The sequence below is a fragment of the Rhinoderma darwinii genome, chromosome 2 (assembly GCF_050947455.1).
Source record: "Rhinoderma darwinii isolate aRhiDar2 chromosome 2, aRhiDar2.hap1, whole genome shotgun sequence".
Taxonomy (NCBI): Eukaryota; Metazoa; Chordata; class Amphibia; order Anura; family Rhinodermatidae; genus Rhinoderma; species Rhinoderma darwinii.
In genome coordinates, this window is record NC_134688.1 from 167,581,865 (window position 1) to 167,606,498 (window position 24,634).

At 32.9% G+C, this 24,634-nt stretch overlaps 1 protein-coding gene across 5 annotated transcripts in view; it reads left to right on the forward strand.

Moving 5' to 3' along the window:
* Positions 1-19,057: 19,057 nt before the first annotated feature.
* The window catches only part of TEX30 (testis expressed 30), a 35,431-nt gene continuing 29,854 nt past the window's right edge, over positions 19,058-24,634 (forward strand). For 3 of the 5 annotated variants that reach the window (XM_075852475.1, XM_075852478.1, XM_075852477.1), the window contains exon 1: positions 19,058-19,274. Coding sequence is in view for 1 of the 5 variants with exons in the window: in XM_075852473.1 (XP_075708588.1) it covers positions 19,409-19,459 (51 nt within the window). In the remaining 4 variants the exon portion in view is untranslated. Of the gene's footprint in view, positions 19,275-19,387; positions 19,460-24,634 lie in introns of those variants that run through there. The other 2 variants (XM_075852474.1, XM_075852473.1) reach the window with 2 other exon arrangements.

Here is a 24,634-nt window from a genome sequence, read left to right on the forward strand (position 1 = left end):
GCTCTAAACACAGGTGAACTCACCTGTTTGCAAGCCGAGGTTTTAAAGGAAGGGAAACTCGAGCGCGCGGTCATTAGCCCCATTTGATGCCCTGAGGACGCTGCTTTTGCAGCGAAACATGGGGGGGGGGGGCTACTGTGCTTTTAATATCATTGTCAGGCTAGCACCTATACCGTAACTTTACTGTGATACAGCGGGCAGTTCAGCAGTCTGCATACCTGCCAACTATCTCTTTAGTCCTCCTGTATCTAAGCCTACCACATGTGTTACTAATCGTCTTTTTTGTGTTTGTGTTTTCTTACAGGTTCGGTCGTTGGACTACATCAGATTCGAGGACTACTACGATGACGGCTTTTTTTATTATCAATAAAATGGTTAGTGAGGGTTGTATGTTTTTTTTTTTATTTCAATAACATATTTTTTCTATGTCTTTGTGGGGTTTTGTTTTAACTATATTACTACCACCTTAGTAATGGCCGCCGGCTGATTGACAGCATCCATTACTACAGCCAAGTTTAAGGACGCAGCAGACGTCCGAAACGCGTAGGCCCCGAGGACACGCACCACCACTTTTTCACACACCCAGGACCCTATGCAACTGGACTTCCTTTTAATTTCATTCCATTAAACTTGGAACAGAAAATCCATTTTAATTGCACCCAGCGCTGGATCCTACCTTCTTCTTTGCTTACTAACCCCCATTATTACCCCGGTACCCACCGCCACCAGGGGTGCTGGGAAGAACCAGGTACAATCCGGTACCTGACCATCTGTAGTGATGGAGGGCACTAGGGCGGCCGCAGGCTGGTATTATGAGGCTGGGACAGGCCAGAAAAATCAGACCTTCCCACCCTGGTAATGCTAGCCTGCTGCTGCATTATTGTATCTGGCTGGTCATGAAAAATGGGGGTTAGTGTTAGCCTCTTCATGTCTAACATTAAGCCCCGGCTTAGTAATGGAGGTTGTCAATCAGCGAGCGGCCATTACTAAAATAAAACAAACACATAAAAATAATTAGTAACACATAAAAAAGCAAAACAATTATCATTCTTACCTCTCTTGGGTCCCGTGCTGGACCCGCAATGTCAGCAAGCTTGGCCCTATATCTAAGCCTATCATGTGTGATACTGATCATGTCTAACATTAAGCCCCGGCTTAGTAATGGAGGTTGTCAATCAGCGAGCGGCCATTACTAAAATAAAACAAACACATAAAAATAATTAGTAACACATAAAAAAGCAAAACAATTATCATTCTTACCTCTCTTGGGTCCCGTGCTGGACCCGCAATGTCAGCAAGCTTGGCCCTATATCTAATCCTATCATGTGTGATTGTAATGTCGGGGTAGGGAGACAGACAGGTGAGCCCTAATCTACCCGCCACTCAGTCCCTGCCTACTTGCACGGCCCGTCCTAGGCGACGGCGTACAATTGGGCGACAGTCCCTACGCTCAATATGTGCACGACAGACAAACAGACAAGGGTACACAGAAGCTAATAGAAATGGGGCAGTTGTCCACGGCAACACCGTGAGCAACAAGAGTAGTGAACGAGCCGAGTCAAACTAGGAGTGTACGAGGTACCAAACGCAGAGCAGGAGCGTAGTCAGTAAAGCCAGGGTCTATATGAAGCAGAGGTCAATAGTAATAGCAGGAACAGCAGAGCCAGGAAACAAGATAGAATCACAGGCAAAGGACAAGCAGCAAATGAAGGTATAAATAGACCGAGGGCGGGAGCTAGAACCGTCTGGCCAGGCTGCGATAGGTTCTCCCACTCCTCAGCCTACCAGCCTGAGTGGTAGCAGATCGAGTCACTCTATCAGACTTAGGAACAGATGCAGACTGATTAACCATGGGCGTCGACACAGAAGCTGTGTCTGGCAGATCCTTTACAGTGATACTGTCTGCTGAGCCACTGTATCTAATCCTATCATGTGTGATACTGTCTGCTGAGCCACTGTATCTAATCCTATCCATAGTTTATAGGGTCGTAGTGCTATAGATATGCTGTCTCCTATACACAGACATACACACAATTTTATTTGGGGGGGTATATGTATTGGCGCTATTTCCCCTGACATTTTAAGTACTTAGTGATGCCCCTGGCTGCTAGTGCTGCATTGTTGGGTCACTTAGGAGACCCAGCGATGCAGCTGAAAGCTGCGGGCCGTCGGCCATGACAAGTTTGCAGGGGGGGGGCCCGGTCCAATAAGAACTTTTGCATCGGGGCCCATGAGCCTTTAGCTATGCCCCTGATAACAATACTACATTACTATTATAATAATGCTACATTACTATAACAATAGTATATTTCTAGAATAATACAACATTACTATAATACTACATTATTATAATAATACTACATTACTATAACAATACTGCATTACTATGACAATACAACATTACTATAATAATACTACATTACTATAATACAACATTACTATAATAATACTACATTACTATAAGAATACTACATTACTATAACAATACAACATTACTATAAGAATACTACATTACTATAAGAATACTACATTACTAGAATACTACTACATCACAATAATACTACATTACTATAATACTACATTACTATAAGAATACTACATTACTATAATACTACTACATTACTATAATACTACTACATTACTATAATACTACATTACTATAATACTACATTACTATAATAATACAACATTACTATAATAATACTACATTACTATAATACAACATTACTATAATAATACTACATTACTATAATAATACTACATTACTATAACAATACAACATTACTAGAACAATACAACATTACTATAACAATACTACATTACTATAAGAATACTACATTACTATAAGAATACAACATTACTATAATAATACTACATTACTATAATACTACATTATTATAATAATACAACATTACTATAACAATACTACATTACTATAACAATACAACATTACTATAATAATACTACATTACTATAATACTACATTATTATAATAATACTACATTACTATAACAATACTACATTACTATAACAATACTGCATTACTATAACAATACAACATTACTATAAGAATACTACATTACTATAATACTACTACATCACAATAATACTACATTACTATAAGAATACTACATTACTATAATACTACTACATTACTATAATACTACATTACTATAATAATACAACATTACTATAATAATACTACATTACTATAATACAACATTACTATAATAATACTACATTACTATAATAATACTACATTACTATAACAATACAACATTACTAGAACAATACAACATTACTATAACAATACTACATTACTATAAGAATACTACATTACTATAAGAATACTACATTACTATAAGAATACTACATTACTATAATACTACTACATCACAATAATACTACATTACTATAATACTACATTACTATAATACTACATTACTATAAGAATACTACATTACTATAATACTACATTACTATAATAATACAACATTACTATAATAATACTACATTACTATAATACAACATTACTATAATAATACTACATTACTATAATAATACTACATTACTATAACAATACAACATTACTATAACAATACAACATTACTATAACAATACTACATTACTATAAGAATACTACATTACTATAAGAATACAACATTACTATAAGAATACTACATTACTATAAGAATACTACATTACTATAATACTACTACATTACTATAATAATACTACATTACTATAACAATACAACATTACTAGAACAATACAACATTACTATAACAATACTACATTACTATAAGAATACTACATTACTATAAGAATACTACATTACTATAAGAATACAACATTACTATAATAATACTACATTACTATAATACTACATTATTATAATAATACAACATTACTATAACAATACTACATTACTATAACAATACAACATTACTATAACAATACTACATTACTATAATACTACATTATTATAATAATACTACATTACTATAACAATACTACATTACTATAACAATACTGCATTACTATAACAATACAACATTACTATAATAATACTACAGTACTATAACAATACTACATTACTATAAGAATACTACATTACTATAATACAACATTACTATAATAATACTACATTACTATAAGAATACTACATTACTATAACAATAAAAAATTACTATAAGAATACATTACTATAATACTACATTACTATAATAATACTACATTACTATAAGAATACTACATTACTATAATACTACTACATTACTATAATAATACAACATTACTATAATACTAGATTATTATAATAATACTACATTACTATAACAATACTACATTACTATAACAATACTGCATTACTATAACAATACAGTACTATAATAATACTACATTGCTATAATACTACATTATTATAATACTACATTACTATAACAATACTACATTACTATAACAATACTGCATTCCTATAACAATACAACATTACTATAAAAATACTACATTAATATAATACAACATTACTATAATAATACTACATTACTATAGCAATACTACATTACTATAATACTACTACATTACTATAATACTACATTACTATAACAATACTATATTACTATAATAATACTACATTACTATAATACTACATTACTATAACAATACAACATTACTATAACAATACTACATTACTATAACAATACAACATTACTATAAGAATACTACATTACTATAAGAATACTACATTACTATAATACTACTACATTACTATAATACTACTTTACTATAATACTACATTACTATAAGAATACTACATTACTATAATACTACTACATTACTATAATACTACATTACTATAATAATACAACATTACTATAATAATACTACATTACTATAATACTACATTATTATAATAATACAACATTACTATAACAATACTGCATTACTATAACAATACTGCATTACTATAACAATACAGCATTACTATAACAATACTACATTACTATAATACTACATTACTATAACAATACTACATTACTATAACAATACTGCATTACTATAACAATACAACATTACTATAATAATACAACATTACTATAATACTAGATTATTATAATAATACTACATTACTATAACAATACTACATTACTATAACAATACTGCATTACTATAACAATACAGTACTATAATAATACTACATTGCTATAATACTACATTATTATAATACTACATTACTATAACAATACTACATTACTATAACAATACTGCATTACTATAACAATACAACATTACTATAAAAATACTACATTAATATAATACAACATTACTATAATAATACTACATTACTATAGCAATACTACATTACTATAATACTACTACATTACTATAATACTACATTACTATAACAATACTATATTACTATAATAATACTACATTACTATAATACTACATTACTATAACAATACAACATTACTATAAGAATACTACATTACTATAAGAATACTACATTACTATAAGAATACTACATTACTATAATACTACTACATTACTATAATACTACTTTACTATAATACTACATTACTATAAGAATACTACATTACTATAAGAATACTACATTACTATAATACTACTACATTACTATAATAATACTACATTACTATAACAATACAACATTACTAGAACAATACAACATTACTATAACAATACTACATTACTATAAGAATACTACATTACTATAAGAATACTACATTACTATAAGAATACAACATTACTATAATAATACTACATTACTATAATACTACATTATTATAATAATACTACATTACTATAACAATACTACATTACTATAACAATACAACATTACTATAATAATACTACATTACTATAATACTACATTATTATAATAATACTACATTACTATAACAATACTACATTACTATAACAATACTGCATTACTATAACAATACAACATTACTATAATAATACTACAGTACTATAACAATACTACATTACTATAAGAATACTACATTACTATAATACAACATTACTATAATAATACTACATTACTATAAGAATACTACATTACTATAACAATACAAAATTACTATAAGAATACTACATTACTATAAGAATACATTACTATAATACTACATTACTATAATAATACTACATTACTATAAGAATACTACATTACTATAAGAATACATTACTATAATACTACATTACTATAATAATACTACATTACTATAAGAATACTACATTACTATAATACTACTACATTACTATAATAATACAACATTACTATAATACTAGATTATTATAATAATACTACATTACTATAACAATACTACATTACTATAACAATACTGCATTACTATAACAATACAGTACTATAATAATACTACATTGCTATAATACTACATTATTATAATACTACATTACTATAACAATACTACATTACTATAACAATACTGCATTCCTATAACAATACAACATTACTATAAAAATACTACATTAATATAATACAACATTACTATAATAATACTACATTACTATAGCAATACTACATTACTATAATACTACTACATTACTATAATACTACATTACTATAACAATACTATATTACTATAATAATACTACATTACTATAATACTACATTACTATAACAATACAACATTACTATAACAATACTACATTACTATAACAATACAACATTACTATAAGAATACTACATTACTATAAGAATACTACATTACTATAATACTACTACATTACTATAATACTACTTTACTATAATACTACATTACTATAAGAATACTACATTACTATAATACTACTACATTACTATAATACTACATTACTATAATAATACAACATTACTATAATAATACTACATTACTATAATACTACATTATTATAATAATACAACATTACTATAACAATACTACATTACTATAACAATACTGCATTACTATAACAATACAGCATTACTATAATAATACTACATTACTATAATACTACATTACTATAACAATACTACATTACTATAACAATACTGCATTACTATAACAATACAACATTACTATAATAGTACAACATTACTATAATACTAGATTATTATAATAATACTACATTACTATAACAATACTACATTACTATAACAATACTGCATTACTATAACAATACAGTACTATAATAATACTACATTGCTATAATACTACATTATTATAATAATACTACATTACTATAACAATACTACATTACTATAACAATACTGCATTACTATAATACTACATTATTATAATAATACTACATTACTATAACAATACTACATTACTATAAGGGCATGACCACACGTGGCGGATTTCCTCCGCAACTGTCCGCATCAATGCCGCACAGAATCTGCGTTGCAGATTCTGCTGCGGATCTGCACAAAATGTGCAGTAAATTGATACGGACTAGCTGCTGCGGACTGCGGGAAAAGTGCTTCCCTTCTCCCTATCAGTGCAGGATAGAGAGAAGGGACAGCACTTTCCCTAGTGAAAGTAAAAGAATTTCATACTTACCGGCCGTTGTCTTGGTGACGCGTCCCTCTTTCGGCATCCAGCCCGACCTCCCTGGATGACGCGCCAGTCCATGTGACCGCTGCAGCCTGTGCTTGGCCTGTGATTGGCTGCAGCCGTCACTTACACTGAAACGTCATCCTGGGAGGCCGGACTGGAGACAGACGCAGGGAGTTCTCGGTAAGTATGAACTTATATGTTTTTTTACAGATACATGTATATTGAGATCGGTAGTCACTGTCCCGGGTGCAGAAACAGTTACTGCCGATCGCTTAACTCTTTCAGCACCCTGGACAGTGACTATTTACAGACGTCTCCTAGCAACGCTCCCGTCATTACGGGAGCCCCATTGACTTCCTCAGTCTGGCTGTAGACCTAGAAATACATAGGTCCAGCCAGAATGAAGAAATGTCATGGTAGTAAAACCAATACGCTCCGCAGCACACATAAGATCTGCGGACTTCATTGCGGAATTTTGACTCTCCATTGAAGTCAATGGAGAAATTCCGCCATGAGTCCGCCACTGCTCCGCAACAGACAGAGCATGCTGCGGACACCAAATTCCGCTCCGCAGCCTATGCTCCGCAGCGGAATTGTACGCATCGTCTAAACGAACACTGCTAAATTAAAGTGAAAGTCAATGGAGAAACGGCTCCGCTGCGGATTAACGCTGCGGAGTGTCCGCAGCGGAATTTAAGTGAAATTCCGCCACGTGTGAACCCGCCCTAACAATACTGCATTACTATAACAATACAACATTACTATAAGAATACTACATTACTATAATACTACTACATCACAATAATACTACATTACTATAAGAATACTACATTACTATAATACTACTACATTACTATAATACTACATTACTATAATAATACAACATTACTATAATAATACTACATTACTATAATACAACATTACTATAATAATACTACATTACTATAATAATACTACATTACTATAACAATACAACATTACTAGAACAATACAACATTACTATAACAATACTACATTACTATAAGAATACTACATTACTATAAGAATACTACATTACTATAAGAATACTACATTACTATAATACTACTACATCACAATAATACTACATTACTATAATACTACATTACTATAATACTACATTACTATAATACTACATTACTATAAGAATACTACATTACTATAATACTACATTACTATAATAATACAACATTACTATAATAATACTACATTACTATAATACAACATTACTTTAATAATACTACATTACTATAATAATACTACATTACTATAACAATACAACATTACTAGAACAATACAACATTACTATAACAATACTACATTACTATAAGAATACTACATTACTATAAGAATACAACATTACTATAAGAATACTACATTACTATAAGAATACTACATTACTATAATACTACTACATTACTATAACAATACAACATTACTAGAACAATACAACATTACTATAACAATACTACATTACTATAAGAATACTACATTACTAGAAGAATACTACATTACTATAAGAATACAACATTACTATAATAATACTACATTACTATAATACTACATTATTATAATAATACAACATTACTATAACAATACTACATTACTATAACAATACAACATTACTATAATAATACTACATTACTATAATACTACATTATTATAATAATACTACATTACTATAACAATACTACATTACTATAACAATACTGCATTACTATAACAATACAGTACTATAATAATACTACATTGCTATAATACTACATTATTATAATACTACATTACTATAACAATACTGCATTACTATAACAATACTGCATTCCTATAACAATACAACATTACTATAAAAATACTACATTAATATAATACAACATTACTATAATAATACTACATTACTATAGCAATACTACATTACTATAATACTACTACATTACTATAATACTACATTACTATAACAATACTATATTACTATAATAATACTACATTACTATAATACTACATTACTATAACAATACAACATTACTATAACAATACTACATTACTATAACAATACAACATTACTATAAGAATACTACATTACTATAAGAATACTACATTACTATAATACTACTACATTACTATAATACTACTTTACTATAATACTACATTACTATAAGAATACTACATTACTATAATACTACTACATTACTATAATACTACATTACTATAATAATACAACATTACTATAATAATACTACATTACTATAATACTACATTATTATAATAATACAACATTACTATAACAATACTACATTACTATAACAATACTGCATTACTATAACAATACAGCATTACTATAATAATACTACATTACTATAATACTACATTACTATAACAATACTACATTACTATAACAATACTGCATTACTATAACAATACAACATTACTATAATAATACAACATTACTATAATACTAGATTATTATAATAATACTACATTACTATAACAATACTACATTACTATAACAATACTGCATTACTATAACAATACAGTACTATAATAATACTACATTGCTATAATACTACATTATTATAATACTACATTACTATAACAATACTACATTACTATAACAATACTGCATTACTATAACAATACAACATTACTATAAAAATACTACATTAATATAATACAACATTACTATAATAATACTACATTACTATAGCAATACTACATTACTATAATACTACATTACTATAATACTACATTACTATAACAATACTATATTACTATAATAATACTACATTACTATAATACTACATTACTATAACAATACAACATTACTATAAGAATACTACATTACTATAATACTACTACATTACTATAATACTACTACATTACTATAATACTACATTACTATAAGAATACTACATTACTATAAGAATACTACATTACTATAATACTACTACATTACTATAATAATACTACATTACTATAACAATACAACATTACTAGAACAATACAACATTACTATAACAATACTACATTACTATAAGAATACTACATTACTATAACAATACAACATTACTATAATAATACTACATTACTATAATACTACATTATTATAATAATACTACATTACTATAACAATACTACATTACTATAACAATACAACATTACTATAATAATACTACATTACTATAATACTACATTATTATAATAATACTACATTACTATAACAATACTACATTACTATAACAATACTGCATTACTATAACAATACAACATTACTATAATAATACTACAGTACTATAACAATACTACATTACTATAAGAATACTACATTACTATAATACAACATTACTATAATAATACTACATTACTATAAGAATACTACATTACTATAACAATACAAAATTACTATAAGAATACTACATTACTATAAGAATACATTACTATAATACTACATTACTATAATAATACTACATTACTATAAGAATACTACATTACTATAATACTACTACATTACTATAATAATACAACATTACTATAATACTAGATTATTATAATAATACTACATTACTATAACAATACTACATTACTATAACAATACTGCATTACTATAACAATACAGTACTATAATAATACTACATTGCTATAATACTACATTATTATAATACTACATTACTATAACAATACTACATTACTATAACAATACTGCATTCCTATAACAATACAACATTACTATAAAAATACTACATTAATATAATACAACATTACTATAATAATACTACATTACTATAGCAATACTACATTACTATAATACTACATTACTATAATACTACATTACTATAACAATACTATATTACTATAATAATACTACATTACTATAATACTACATTACTATAACAATACAACATTACTATAAGAATACTACATTACTATAAGAATACTACATTACTATAATACTACTACATTACTATAATACTACTACATTACTATAATACTACATTACTATAAGAATACTACATTACTATAAGAATACTACATTACTATAATACTACTACATTACTATAATAATACTACATTACTATAACAATACAACATTACTAGAACAATACAACATTACTATAACAATACTACATTACTATAAGAATACTACATTACTATAAGAATACAACATTACTATAATAATACAACATTACTATAATACTAGATTATTATAATAATACTACATTACTATAACAATACTACATTACTATAACAATACTGCATTACTATAACAATACAGTACTATAATAATACTACATTGCTATAATACTACATTATTATAATACTACATTACTATAACAATACTACATTACTATAACAATACTGCATTACTATAACAATACAACATTACTATAAAAATACTACATTAATATAATACAACATTACTATAATAATACTACATTACTATAGCAATACTACATTACTATAATACTACATTACTATAATACTACATTACTATAACAATACTATATTACTATAATAATACTACATTACTATAATACTACATTACTATAACAATACAACATTACTATAAGAATACTACATTACTATAAGAATACTACATTACTATAATACTACTACATTACTATAATACTACTACATTACTATAATACTACATTACTATAAGAATACTACATTACTATAAGAATACTACATTACTATAATACTACTACATTACTATAATAATACTACATTACTATAACAATACAACATTACTAGAACAATACAACATTACTATAACAATACTACATTACTATAAGAATACTACATTACTATAAGAATACAACATTACTATAATAATACTACATTACTATAATACTACATTATTATAATAATACTACATTACTATAACAATACTACATTACTATAACAATACAACATTACTATAATAATACTACATTACTATAATACTACATTATTATAATAATACTACATTACTATAACAATACTATATTACTATAACAATACTGCATTACTATAACAATACATTACTATAATAATACTACAGTACTATAACAATACTACATTACTATAAGAATACTACATTACTATAATACAACATTACTATAATAATACTACATTACTATAAGAATACTACATTACTATAACAATACAAAATTACTATAAGAATACTACATTACTATAAGAATACATTACTATAATACTACATTACTATAATAATACTACATTACTATAAGAATACTACATTACTATAATACTACTACATTACTATAATAATACAACATTACTATAATACTAGATTATTATAATAATACTACATTACTATAACAATACTACATTACTATAACAATACTGCATTACTATAACAATACAGTACTATAATAATACTACATTGCTATAATACTACATTATTATAATACTACATTACTATAACAATACTACATTACTATAACAATACTGCATTCCTATAACAATACAACATTACTATAAAAATACTACATTAATATAATACAACATTACTATAATAATACTACATTACTATAGCAATACTACATTACTATAATACTACTACATTACTATAATACTACATTACTATAACAATACTATATTACTATAATAATACTACATTACTATAATACTACATTACTATAACAATACAACATTACTATAACAATACTACATTACTATAACAATACAACATTACTATAAGAATACTACATTACTATAAGAATACTACATTACTATAATACTACTACATTACTATAATACTACTTTACTATAATACTACATTACTATAAGAATACTACATTACTATAATACTACTACATTACTATAATAATACAACATTACTATAATAATACTACATTACTATAATACTACATTATTATAATAATACAACATTACTATAACAATACTACATTACTATAACAATACTGCATTACTATAACAATACAGCATTACTATAATAATACTACATTACTATAATACTACATTACTATAACAATACTACATTACTATAACAATACTGCATTACTATAACAATACAACATTACTATAATAATACAACATTACTATAATACTAGATTATTATAATAATACTACATTACTATAACAATACTACATTACTATAACAATACTGCATTACTATAACAATACAGTACTATAATAATACTACATTGCTATAATACTACATTATTATAATACTACATTACTATAACAATACTACATTACTATAACAATACTGCATTACTATAACAATACAACATTACTATAAAAATACTACATTAATATAATACAACATTACTATAATAATACTACATTACTATAGCAATACTACATTACTATAATACTACTACATTACTATAATACTACATTACTATAACAATACTATATTACTAGAATAATACTACATTACTATAACAATACAACATTACTATAAGAATACTACATTACTATAATACTACTACATTACTATAATACTACTTTACTATAATACTACATTACTATAAGAATACTACATTACTATAATACTACTACATTACTATAATACTACTACATTACTATAATACTACATTTCTATAATAATACAACATTACTATAATAATACTACATTACTATAATACTACATTATTATAATAATACAACATTACTATAACAATACTACATTACTATAACAATACAGCATTACTATAATAATACTACATTACTATAATACTACATTACTATAACAATACTACATTACTATAACAATACTGCATTACTATAACAATACAACATTACTATAATAATACTACATTAATATAATACAACATTACTATAATAATACTACATTACTATAAGAATACTACATTACTATAACAATACAACATTACTATAATAATACTACATTACTATAATACATTACTATAATAATACAACATTACTATAATAATACTACATTACTATAATACTACATTATTATAATACTACATTACTATAACAATACTACATTACTATAACAATACAACATTACTATAATAATACTACATTAATATAATACAACATTACTATAATAATACTACATTACTATAGCAATACTACATTACTATAATACTACTACATTACTATATTACTATAATAATACTACATTACTATAATACTACATTACTATAACAATACAACATTACTATAACAATACTACATTACTATAATACAACATTACTATAATAATACTACATTACTATAAGAATACTATATTACTATAATACTACATTACGATAAAAATACTACATTACTATAATAATACAATATTATTATAATAATACTACATTACTATAATACTACCACATTACTATAATACTACATTACTATAATACTACATTACTATAACAATACCACATTACTATAAGGGCATGACCAGACGTGGTGTATTTCTTCCGCCACTGTCCGCATCAATGCCGCACATAATCTGCGTTGCAGATTCTGTTGCGGCTCTGCCTAAAATGGGCATTATATTGATGCGGACTAGCCGTTGCGTATTGAGGTGAAAGTACTTCCCTTCTCTCTATCAGTGCAGGATAGAGAGAAGGGACAGCCCTTTCCCTAGTAAAAGTAAAAGAAATTCATACTTACCCGGCCGTTGTCTTGGTGACGCGTCCCTCTTTCGCCATCCAGCCCGACCTCCCTGGATGACGCGGCAGTCCATGTGACCGCTGCAGCCTGTGATTGGCCTGTGAGTGGCTGCAGCCGTCACATGGACTGAAACGTCTAAGGGGGTCATATCGGGAGGCATTTCTTCTGCGGTGTTGCTATCAGTGTGTGAAGAGTGTGAGAAGAGGGTTGCATTGACAATCCAACACAATGGGCAGCACTTTGAACACATTTTATAAGTGGTCAGAAACTTGTAAATAACTCATGAAAGAATAACGTAACGTTAAAACCAAGCAAACCATTGTTTTTCTTGTGAAATTCTCGATAAGTTTGATGTGTCACATGACCCTCTTCCCATTGAAAAAACTAAAGTTGGATACAAAATGTCCGACTTCAAAATGGCCGCCATGGTCAACACCCAGTTTGAAAAGTTTCCCCCCTCCCATATACTAATGTGCCACAAACAGGAAGTTAATATCACCAACCATTCCCATTTTATTTAGGTGTATCCATATAAATGGCCCACCCTGTACTACATTACTATAACAATACTACATTACTATAATAATACTACATTACTATAATAATACCGCTAGGTTTAAACTTACCAGAAATTTGCAAGGTTACTCCACGTGGTTATTTTAACAATCCAGTTTTCCAGTTTAAGTGTCGCTAAATGCAGTTTGGCCGCTCAATTGGCAGCGTTTGGCAGACACAAGAATGTCAAGATTGGGCAGCCCCTTTTTAGATACTGCCACAGTGCCCTCTGTAGATAATGCCACAGTGCCCTCTGTAGATAATGCCACAGTGCCCTCTGTAGATAGTGCCACAGTGCCCTCTGCAGTTAGTGCCACAGTGCCCTTTGTAGATAATGCCACAATGCCCTCTGTAGATAGTGCCACACACCCACACACACACACACACCCTATAGATAGTGCCACACACCCCTATTGATATGCCCCACACACACCCCCTATATAGTGCCACACACACCCCCTACAGATAGTGCCCTGCCCCCCCCTAGAGATAGCTTCACTGAGCCTCCCTCTAGGAGTGGAATCCCCAGCCAGAGTACTGCTGGAGGAGCCCCTGAAGTCACTATCCATATATGGACAGTGACTTCAGTGGCTCCTCCAGCAGGGGAATCCCCAGACTGTGCGTCGGCAACGCTCTGGCTGTGGATTTCACTCCTAGAGGGAGCCCCATTGGCGCTATCTACAGGGGGTGTTGCATTATCTACAGTGGGCTGTGTGGCCATTGCTCACCGACCACTAACGATCCAGCAGAATGGGAAAGGTTTTACGCTCCTTCATGACGTCATGTAGAAGCGCACGCACGCTCCTCCTTTGGCCTGCTCCCTCCTGTCCCGAGGGAGCTTCGGTGCCCCTCAGGGCCGCAGATGACAGCCTCAGGGGCCACATGCGGGCTGCGTGTTTGAGACCCCTGATTTAGACTATTGTACATTGATAAATATGCCCTAAAATCTAGTAGAAATTTGTGTGACTTTTTCTTACAAGGTAAATAAGCTTTATTTATATGAAACCACCTTTTTTCCACCATAGACCAAATGCACGCGACGCGTATTACGTGCGGATTTGCCGCACGGATTTTTGAAATTTGTAAAATAGAATTTTTTAAGCATTTTTCCAGCCGCACGGCAAAAAACGCTAAACCGCACCGTGTGAAGACACCCTTACTGTGTGGTACAACATCACATAGCAAAAGATATAAAAAAGGCTAATAGTCCTGCAGCTATGACACAGATGAACCTGCCCCAAGTGTTTATATTCTGCTGCACTATAAGGGCTTATTCTGACGGACGGGATATACGTCCGTGCAACGCGAGTGATTTTCACGCGCGTCGCACGGACCTATATTAGTCTATGGGGCCGTGAAGACATGTGCGTGATTTTTACGCAGCGTTGGTCCGCTGCGTAAAAGTCACAACATGTCCGTTCTTTGAGAGTTTTTTGCGCATCACGCACCCATTGAAGTCAATGGGTGCGTGAAAACCACGCTTGTCACACGGAAGCACTTCCATGCGAACAGCGTGATTCGCGCAACAGCTGTCAAAAGGATGAATGAAAACAGAAAAGCACCACGTGCTTTTCTGTTTACAAACATCCAAATGGAGTGTCATAATGACGGCGGCTGCGCGAAAACCACGCAGCCGCGCATCATATGATGCTGCCACACGGAGCTGTCAAGTGCCTTTTGAGCAGGCAAAACGCCGCGTTTTTTGCGTGCGCAAAAGGGTAAGGTCCCACGTAGTGGTGGCTGTGCGTGACCGAAGCCCGGCTTGCTTTCAGTGGCCAATGGCAACACGATTTTGCTGGGTATTACTATGTAGGACCACCCCCTAAAGAGGGCGATCTCTCAGGGCACTGTGGGGGATAATCATGAAAGATTGCCCCTGGGTATATGGACACGAGGCTGATTATTGGCTCTTTTTTCCTACTCTGATTTCCGCAGTGGCGATCCTTGACGAAAATCTGCACCACAATTTGGTGTGATCTTTCGGCTGGAATTCCTTGAAGGTTTTAGGCCGGACATGCTTTTTACTTTTCTGCAACTTATCCGACCAATATGAACATATCCTACGGCTTCCTTCACAAATACTTTTTGTGGTAGATTTCCTGGTGTTTTTTTGACGCAAAAAATTTTGCAGTCAGAGGTTAGCTTGAAGTCTGAGGCCCCATGCACACGACAGTATTTTTCATCGGTAATTACTGCCATTAATTACGTGACCCATTCATTTCCATTGGCCACGGACACCTTTCAGTATTTTTATGGATGGTGTCTGTGCTGAAAAAATTATAGAACCTGTTCTATTCTTGTCAGTAATTACGGCAAGGACTCCGTATACCGTCCGTATTTACGGAAGCATTGCTAGGAAACATGTTGATGACATAATTTGCAACCTCCCTCTTTTTGTAAGGATCCGTATTTACGGACAGTATTTCGGGATAGATGAAAATATTGTCGTGTACATGGGTCCTTTATTAGTTTTTTTTTGTCATTTTTTTTTATGAAGACAAAAGTAGAACCCTGACAAAGTAACTGTGACGTGCAATACGGACGGCTACTGATGTGCATCCGTAAACTGTCCGTATTTACAGAAGCATTGCTAGGCAACATGTTGACATCATTTTCAACCTCCCTCTTTTAAGGACCCGTATATACGGATGTCTAGTGATCCATATTTACTGACAGTATTTCGGGATAGATGAAAATACTGTCGTGTGCATAGGGCCTAAAGGAAATTATTAATTGCAGTACAAACAGTGCATTTTATTTGTGCCGTTTTTTATTTTGTCTGTTTTTTGGCTCAATGGTGTTTTTTCAGACATTTAGTCGCATTTTTCTCCTGTAGACCTCCATAGGTTTTTTTTGCCTCTTCAAAAAAAACGCATGTGTCAATGTGCAGGGCGTTTTTTTTATGCGTTTAGGCATTAGGTGTTTCTGGTAGCGTTTTTTAGCGAATAAACCATGTGTTGCAAATAGAAATCTTTGCATCACATGATCTTTTAACCGTATGATGTGCAAAAATGGCAGCTCAAAATGCACGTAGTAAAACACCCTATAAGCAAAAACACGCCATTAAAAACGCATAAACATTACTAGTTTTTTCATGCAGTTTTTTTTTTTTTTTTTGCAAAAAAGTGTGTGAAGGAAGCCTAAGCTAAATCCACAGTGGTTTTTCTAAAGAAAACAAAAACAAACTATGACACAGATCTCTATAAAAAATGACTCTAAGGAGCCTAACAGAAAAAAAAACTGTCTTGGTTACCCATAGCAACCAATCACAGCACAGCTTTGATTTCTTATAGTGCTCTTCGAAAATGAAAGCTGTGCTGTAATTTGTGGCTCTGGCTGGGTACCAAGACATTTTTTCACTTGAACAATTTTCATAAATCTCCCGTGTGTCCTCTGGAAAGGGCACTTTGTGTTTACAGATCAGAAGCCACAGCCTTTGAGAGAACATGGAGAAATAACACACACTACGATAGCTACACCACACACCTTCTGCCACGCACAGCTGACTGACTGACTGACATCACTGTGATAACATAGGTGAGATGGAAAGCTATTAGCAATGAGAGAACAAAAATACGAGCCCTGTCTACACAGCAGCAAAGTGTATGTGAATGTCGTAATAACCGGAAAGAATCTCTAGCTCCTCCCCCTCATCGTGTAGATCCCCCCAGATGTGTGTGCTGGTAACAACGTGTAGTGGAGGCCATGGGGATTATACTGAGGTACATGTTGGAGAGTATGTGCAGGACTGTGGCTGTACTGTTAGTGGATTAGTCGTGCCCAGAGGATGCATAGTAACACGTGGTATAAGCTACTGGATGAATACTCTGCTCATCACTGTGCTGTGTGACTGTAGTGTAATCATCGCTGTGCTTGTGTGACTAGTGTAATCATCGCTGTGCTTGTGTGACTAGTGTAATCATCACTGTGCTATGTGACTAGTGTAATCATCGCTGTACTGTGTGACTGTAGTGTAATCATCGCTGTGCTTGTGTGACTGTAGTGTAATCATCACTGTGCTGTGTGACTAGTGTAATCATCACTGCTGTGTGACTGTAGTGTAATCATCGCTGTGCTGTGTGACTAGTGTAATCATCACTGTACTGTGCTGTGTGACTGCAGTGTAATCATCACTGTGCTGTGTGACTAGTGTAATCATCACTATGCTGTGTGACTAGTGTAATCATCACTGTGCTGTGTGACTAGTGTAATCATCACTGTGCTGTGTGACTGTAGTGTAATCATCACTGTGCTGTGTGACTGTAGTGTAATCATCACTATGCTGTGCTGTGTGACTAGTGTAATCATCACTGCTGTGTGACTGTAGTGTAATCATCACTATGCTGTGCTGTGTGACTGTAGTGTAATCATCACTGTGCTGTGTGACTGTAGTGTAATCATCGCTGTGCTGTGTGACTAGTGTAATCATCGCTGTGCTGTGTGACTAGTGTAATCATCACTACTGTGCTGTGTGACTAGTGTAATCATCACTGCTGTGTGACTAGTGTAATCATCGCTGTGCTGTGTGACTAGTGTAATCATCACTGTACTGTACTGTGCTGTGTGACTGCAGTGTAATCATCACTGTGCTGTGTGACTGTAGTGTAATCATCACTGTGCTGTGTGACTGTAGTGTAATCATCGCTGTGCTGTGTGACTGTAGTGTAATCATCGCTGTGCTGTGTGACTAGTGTAATCATCACTGCTGTGTGACTAGTGTAATCATCGCTGTTCTGTGTGACTAGTGTAATCATCACTGTACTGTGCTGTGTGACTGCAGTGTAATCATCACTGTGCTGTGTGACTGTAGTGTAATCATCACTGTACTGTGCTGTGTGACTGTAGTGTAATCATCGCTGTGCTGTGTGACTAGTGTAATCATCACTGTGCTGTGTGACTGTAGTGTAATCATCACTATGCTGTGTGACTGTAGTGTAATCATCGCTGTGCTGTGTGACTGTAGTGTAATCATCACTATGCTGTGTGACTGTAGTGTAATCATCGCTGTGCTGTGTGACTGCAGTGTAATCATCACTATGCTGTGTGACTGTAGTGTAATCATCGCTGTGCTGTGTGACTGTAGTGTAATCATCACTGCTGTGTGACTGTAGTGTAATCATCACTATGCTGTGCTGTGTGACTGTAGTGTAATCATCACTGTGCTGTGTGACTGTAGTGTAATCATCGCTGTGCTGTGTGACTAGTGTAATTATCGCTGTGCTGTGTGACTAGTGTAATCATCACTACTGTGCTGTGTGACTAGTGTAATCATCACTGCTGTGTGACTAGTGTAATCATCGCTGTGCTGTGTGACTAGTGTAATCATCACTGTACTGTACTGTGCTGTGTGACTGCAGTGTAATCATCACTGTGCTGTGTGACTGTAGTGTAATCATCACTGTGCTGTGTGACTGTAGTGTAATCATCGCTGTGCTGTGTGACTGTAGTGTAATCATCGCTGTGCTGTGTGACTAGTGTAATCATCACTGTGCTGTGTGACTAGTGTAATCATCACTGCTGTGTGACTAGTGTAATCATCGCTGTTCTGTGTGACTAGTGTAATCATCACTGTACTGTGCTGTGTGACTGCAGTGTAATCATCACTGTGCTGTGTGACTGTAGTGTAATCATCACTGTACTGTGCTGTGTGACTAGTGTAATCATCGCTATGCTGTGTGACTAGTGTAATCATCACTGTGCTGTGTGACTGTAGTGTAATCATCACTATGCTGTGTGACTGTAGTGTAATCATCGCTGTGCTGTGTGACTGTAGTGTAATCATCACTATGCTGTGTGACTGTAGTGTAATCATCGCTGTGCTGTGTGACTGCAGTGTAATCATCACTGTACTGTGCTGTGTGACTAGTGTAATCATCACTGTACTGTGCTGTGTGACTGTAGTGTAATCATCGCTGTGCTGTGTGACTAGTGTAATCATCACTGTGCTGTGTGACTGTAGTGTAATCATCACTGTGCTGTGTGACTGTAGTGTAATCATCGCTGTGCTGTGTGACTGCAGTGTAATCATCGCTGTGCTGTGTGACTGCAGTGTAATCATCACTGTGCTGTGTGACTGCAGTGTAATCATCACTGTGCTGTGTGACTGTAGTGTAATCATCACTATACTGTGTGACTAGTGTAATCATCACTGTACTGTGCTGTGTGACTAGTGTAATCATCACTGTGCTGTGTGACTGTAGTGTAATCATCGCTGTGCTGTGTGACTAGTGTAATCATCACTGTGCTGTGTGACTGTAGTGTAATCATCACTGCTGTGTGACTAGTGTAATCATCGCTGTGCTGTGTGACTGCAGTGTAATCATCACTGCTGTGTGACTGTAGTGTAATCATCACTGTGCTGTGTGACTGTAGTGTAATCATCACTATACTGTACTGTGTGACTAGTGTAATCATCACTGTACTGTGCTGTGTGACTAGTGTAATCATCACTGTACTGTGCTGTGTGACTGTAGTGTAATCATCACTGTAATGTGCTGTGTGACTAGTGTAATCATCACTGTAATGTGCTGTGTGACTAGTGTAATCATCACTGTAATGTGCTGTGTGACTGTAGTGTAATCATCACTGTAATGTGCTGTGTGACTAGTGTAATCATCACTGTAATGTGCTGTGTGACTAGTGTAATCATCACTGTACTGTGCTGTGTGACTGTAGTGTAATCATCACTGTAATGTGCTGTGTGACTGCAGTGTAATCATCACTGCTGTGTGACTGTAGTGTAATCATCACTGTGCTGTGTGACTGTAGTGTAATCATCACTATACTGTACTGTGTGACTAGTGTAATCATCACTGTACTGTGCTGTGTGACTAGTGTAATCATCACTGTACTGTGCTGTGTGACTGTAGTGTAATCATCACTGTAATGTGCTGTGTGACTAGTGTAATCATCACTGTAATGTGCTGTGTGACTAGTGTAATCATCACTGTAATGTGCTGTGTGACTGTAGTGTAATCATCACTGTAATGTGCTGTGTGACTAGTGTAATCATCACTGTAATGTGCTGTGTGACTAGTGTAATCATCACTGTACTGTGCTGTGTGACTGTAGTGTAATCATCACTGTACTGTGCTGTGTGACTGTAGTGTAATCATCACTGTAATGTGCTGTGTGACTGTAGTGTAATCATCACTGTAATGTGCTGTGTGACTAGTGTAATCATCACTGTACTGTGCTGTGTGACTAGTGTAATCATCACTTTAATGTGCTGTGTGACTGTAGTGTAATCATCACTATACTGTACTGTGTGAGTAGTGTAATCATCACTGTACTGTACTGTGTGACTAGTGTAATCATCACTGTGCTGTGTGACTGTAGTGTAATCATCACTGTGCTGTGTGACTGTAGTGTAATCATCACTGTGCTGTGTGACTAGTGTAATCATCACTATGCTGTGCTGTGTGACTGTAGTGTAATCATCACTGCTGTGTGACTGTAGTGTAATCATCACTATGCTGTGCTGTGTGACTGTAGTGTAATCATCACTGTGCTGTGTGACTGTAGTGTAATCATCGCTGTGCTGTGTGACTAGTGTAATCATCGCTGTGCTGTGTGACTAGTGTAATCATCACTACTGTGCTGTGTGACTAGTGTAATCATCACTGCTGTGTGACTAGTGTAATCATCGCTGTGCTGTGTGACTAGTGTAATCATCACTGTACTGTACTGTGCTGTGTGACTGCAGTGTAATCATCACTGTGCTGTGTGACTGTAGTGTAATCATCACTGTGCTGTGTGACTGTAGTGTAATCATCGCTGTGCTGTGTGACTGTAGTGTAATCATCGCTGTGCTGTGTGACTAGTGTAATCATCACTGCTGTGTGACTAGTGTAATCATCGCTGTTCTGTGTGACTAGTGTAATCATCACTGTACTGTGCTGTGTGACTGCAGTGTAATCATCACTGTGCTGTGTGACTGTAGTGTAATCATCACTGTACTGTGCTGTGTGACTGTAGTGTAATCATCGCTGTGCTGTGTGACTAGTGTAATGATCACTGTGCTGTGTGACTGTAGTGTAATCATCACTATGCTGTGTGACTGTAGTGTAATCATCGCTGTGCTGTGTGACTGTAGTGTAATCATCACTATGCTGTGTGACTGTAGTGTAATCATCGCTGTGCTGTGTGACTGCAGTGTAATCATCACTATGCTGTGTGACTGTAGTGTAATCATCGCTGTGCTGTGTGACTGTAGTGTAATCATCACTGCTGTGTGACTGTAGTGTAATCATCACTATGCTGTGCTGTGTGACTGTAGTGTAATCATCACTGTGCTGTGTGACTGTAGTGTAATCATCGCTGTGCTGTGTGACTAGTGTAATTATCGCTGTGCTGTGTGACTAGTGTAATCATCACTACTGTGCTGTGTGACTAGTGTAATCATCACTGCTGTGTGACTAGTGTAATCATCGCTGTGCTGTGTGACTAGTGTAATCATCACTGTACTGTACTGTGCTGTGTGACTGCAGTGTAATCATCACTGTGCTGTGTGACTGTAGTGTAATCATCACTGTGCTGTGTGACTGTAGTGTAATCATCGCTGTGCTGTGTGACTGTAGTGTAATCATCGCTGTGCTGTGTGACTAGTGTAATCATCACTGTGCTGTGTGACTAGTGTAATCATCACTGCTGTGTGACTAGTGTAATCATCGCTGTTCTGTGTGACTAGTGTAATCATCACTGTACTGTGCTGTGTGACTGCAGTGTAATCATCACTGTGCTGTGTGACTGTAGTGTAATCATCACTGTACTGTGCTGTGTGACTAGTGTAATCATCGCTATGCTGTGTGACTAGTGTAATCATCACTGTGCTGTGTGACTGTAGTGTAATCATCACTATGCTGTGTGACTGTAGTGTAATCATCGCTGTGCTGTGT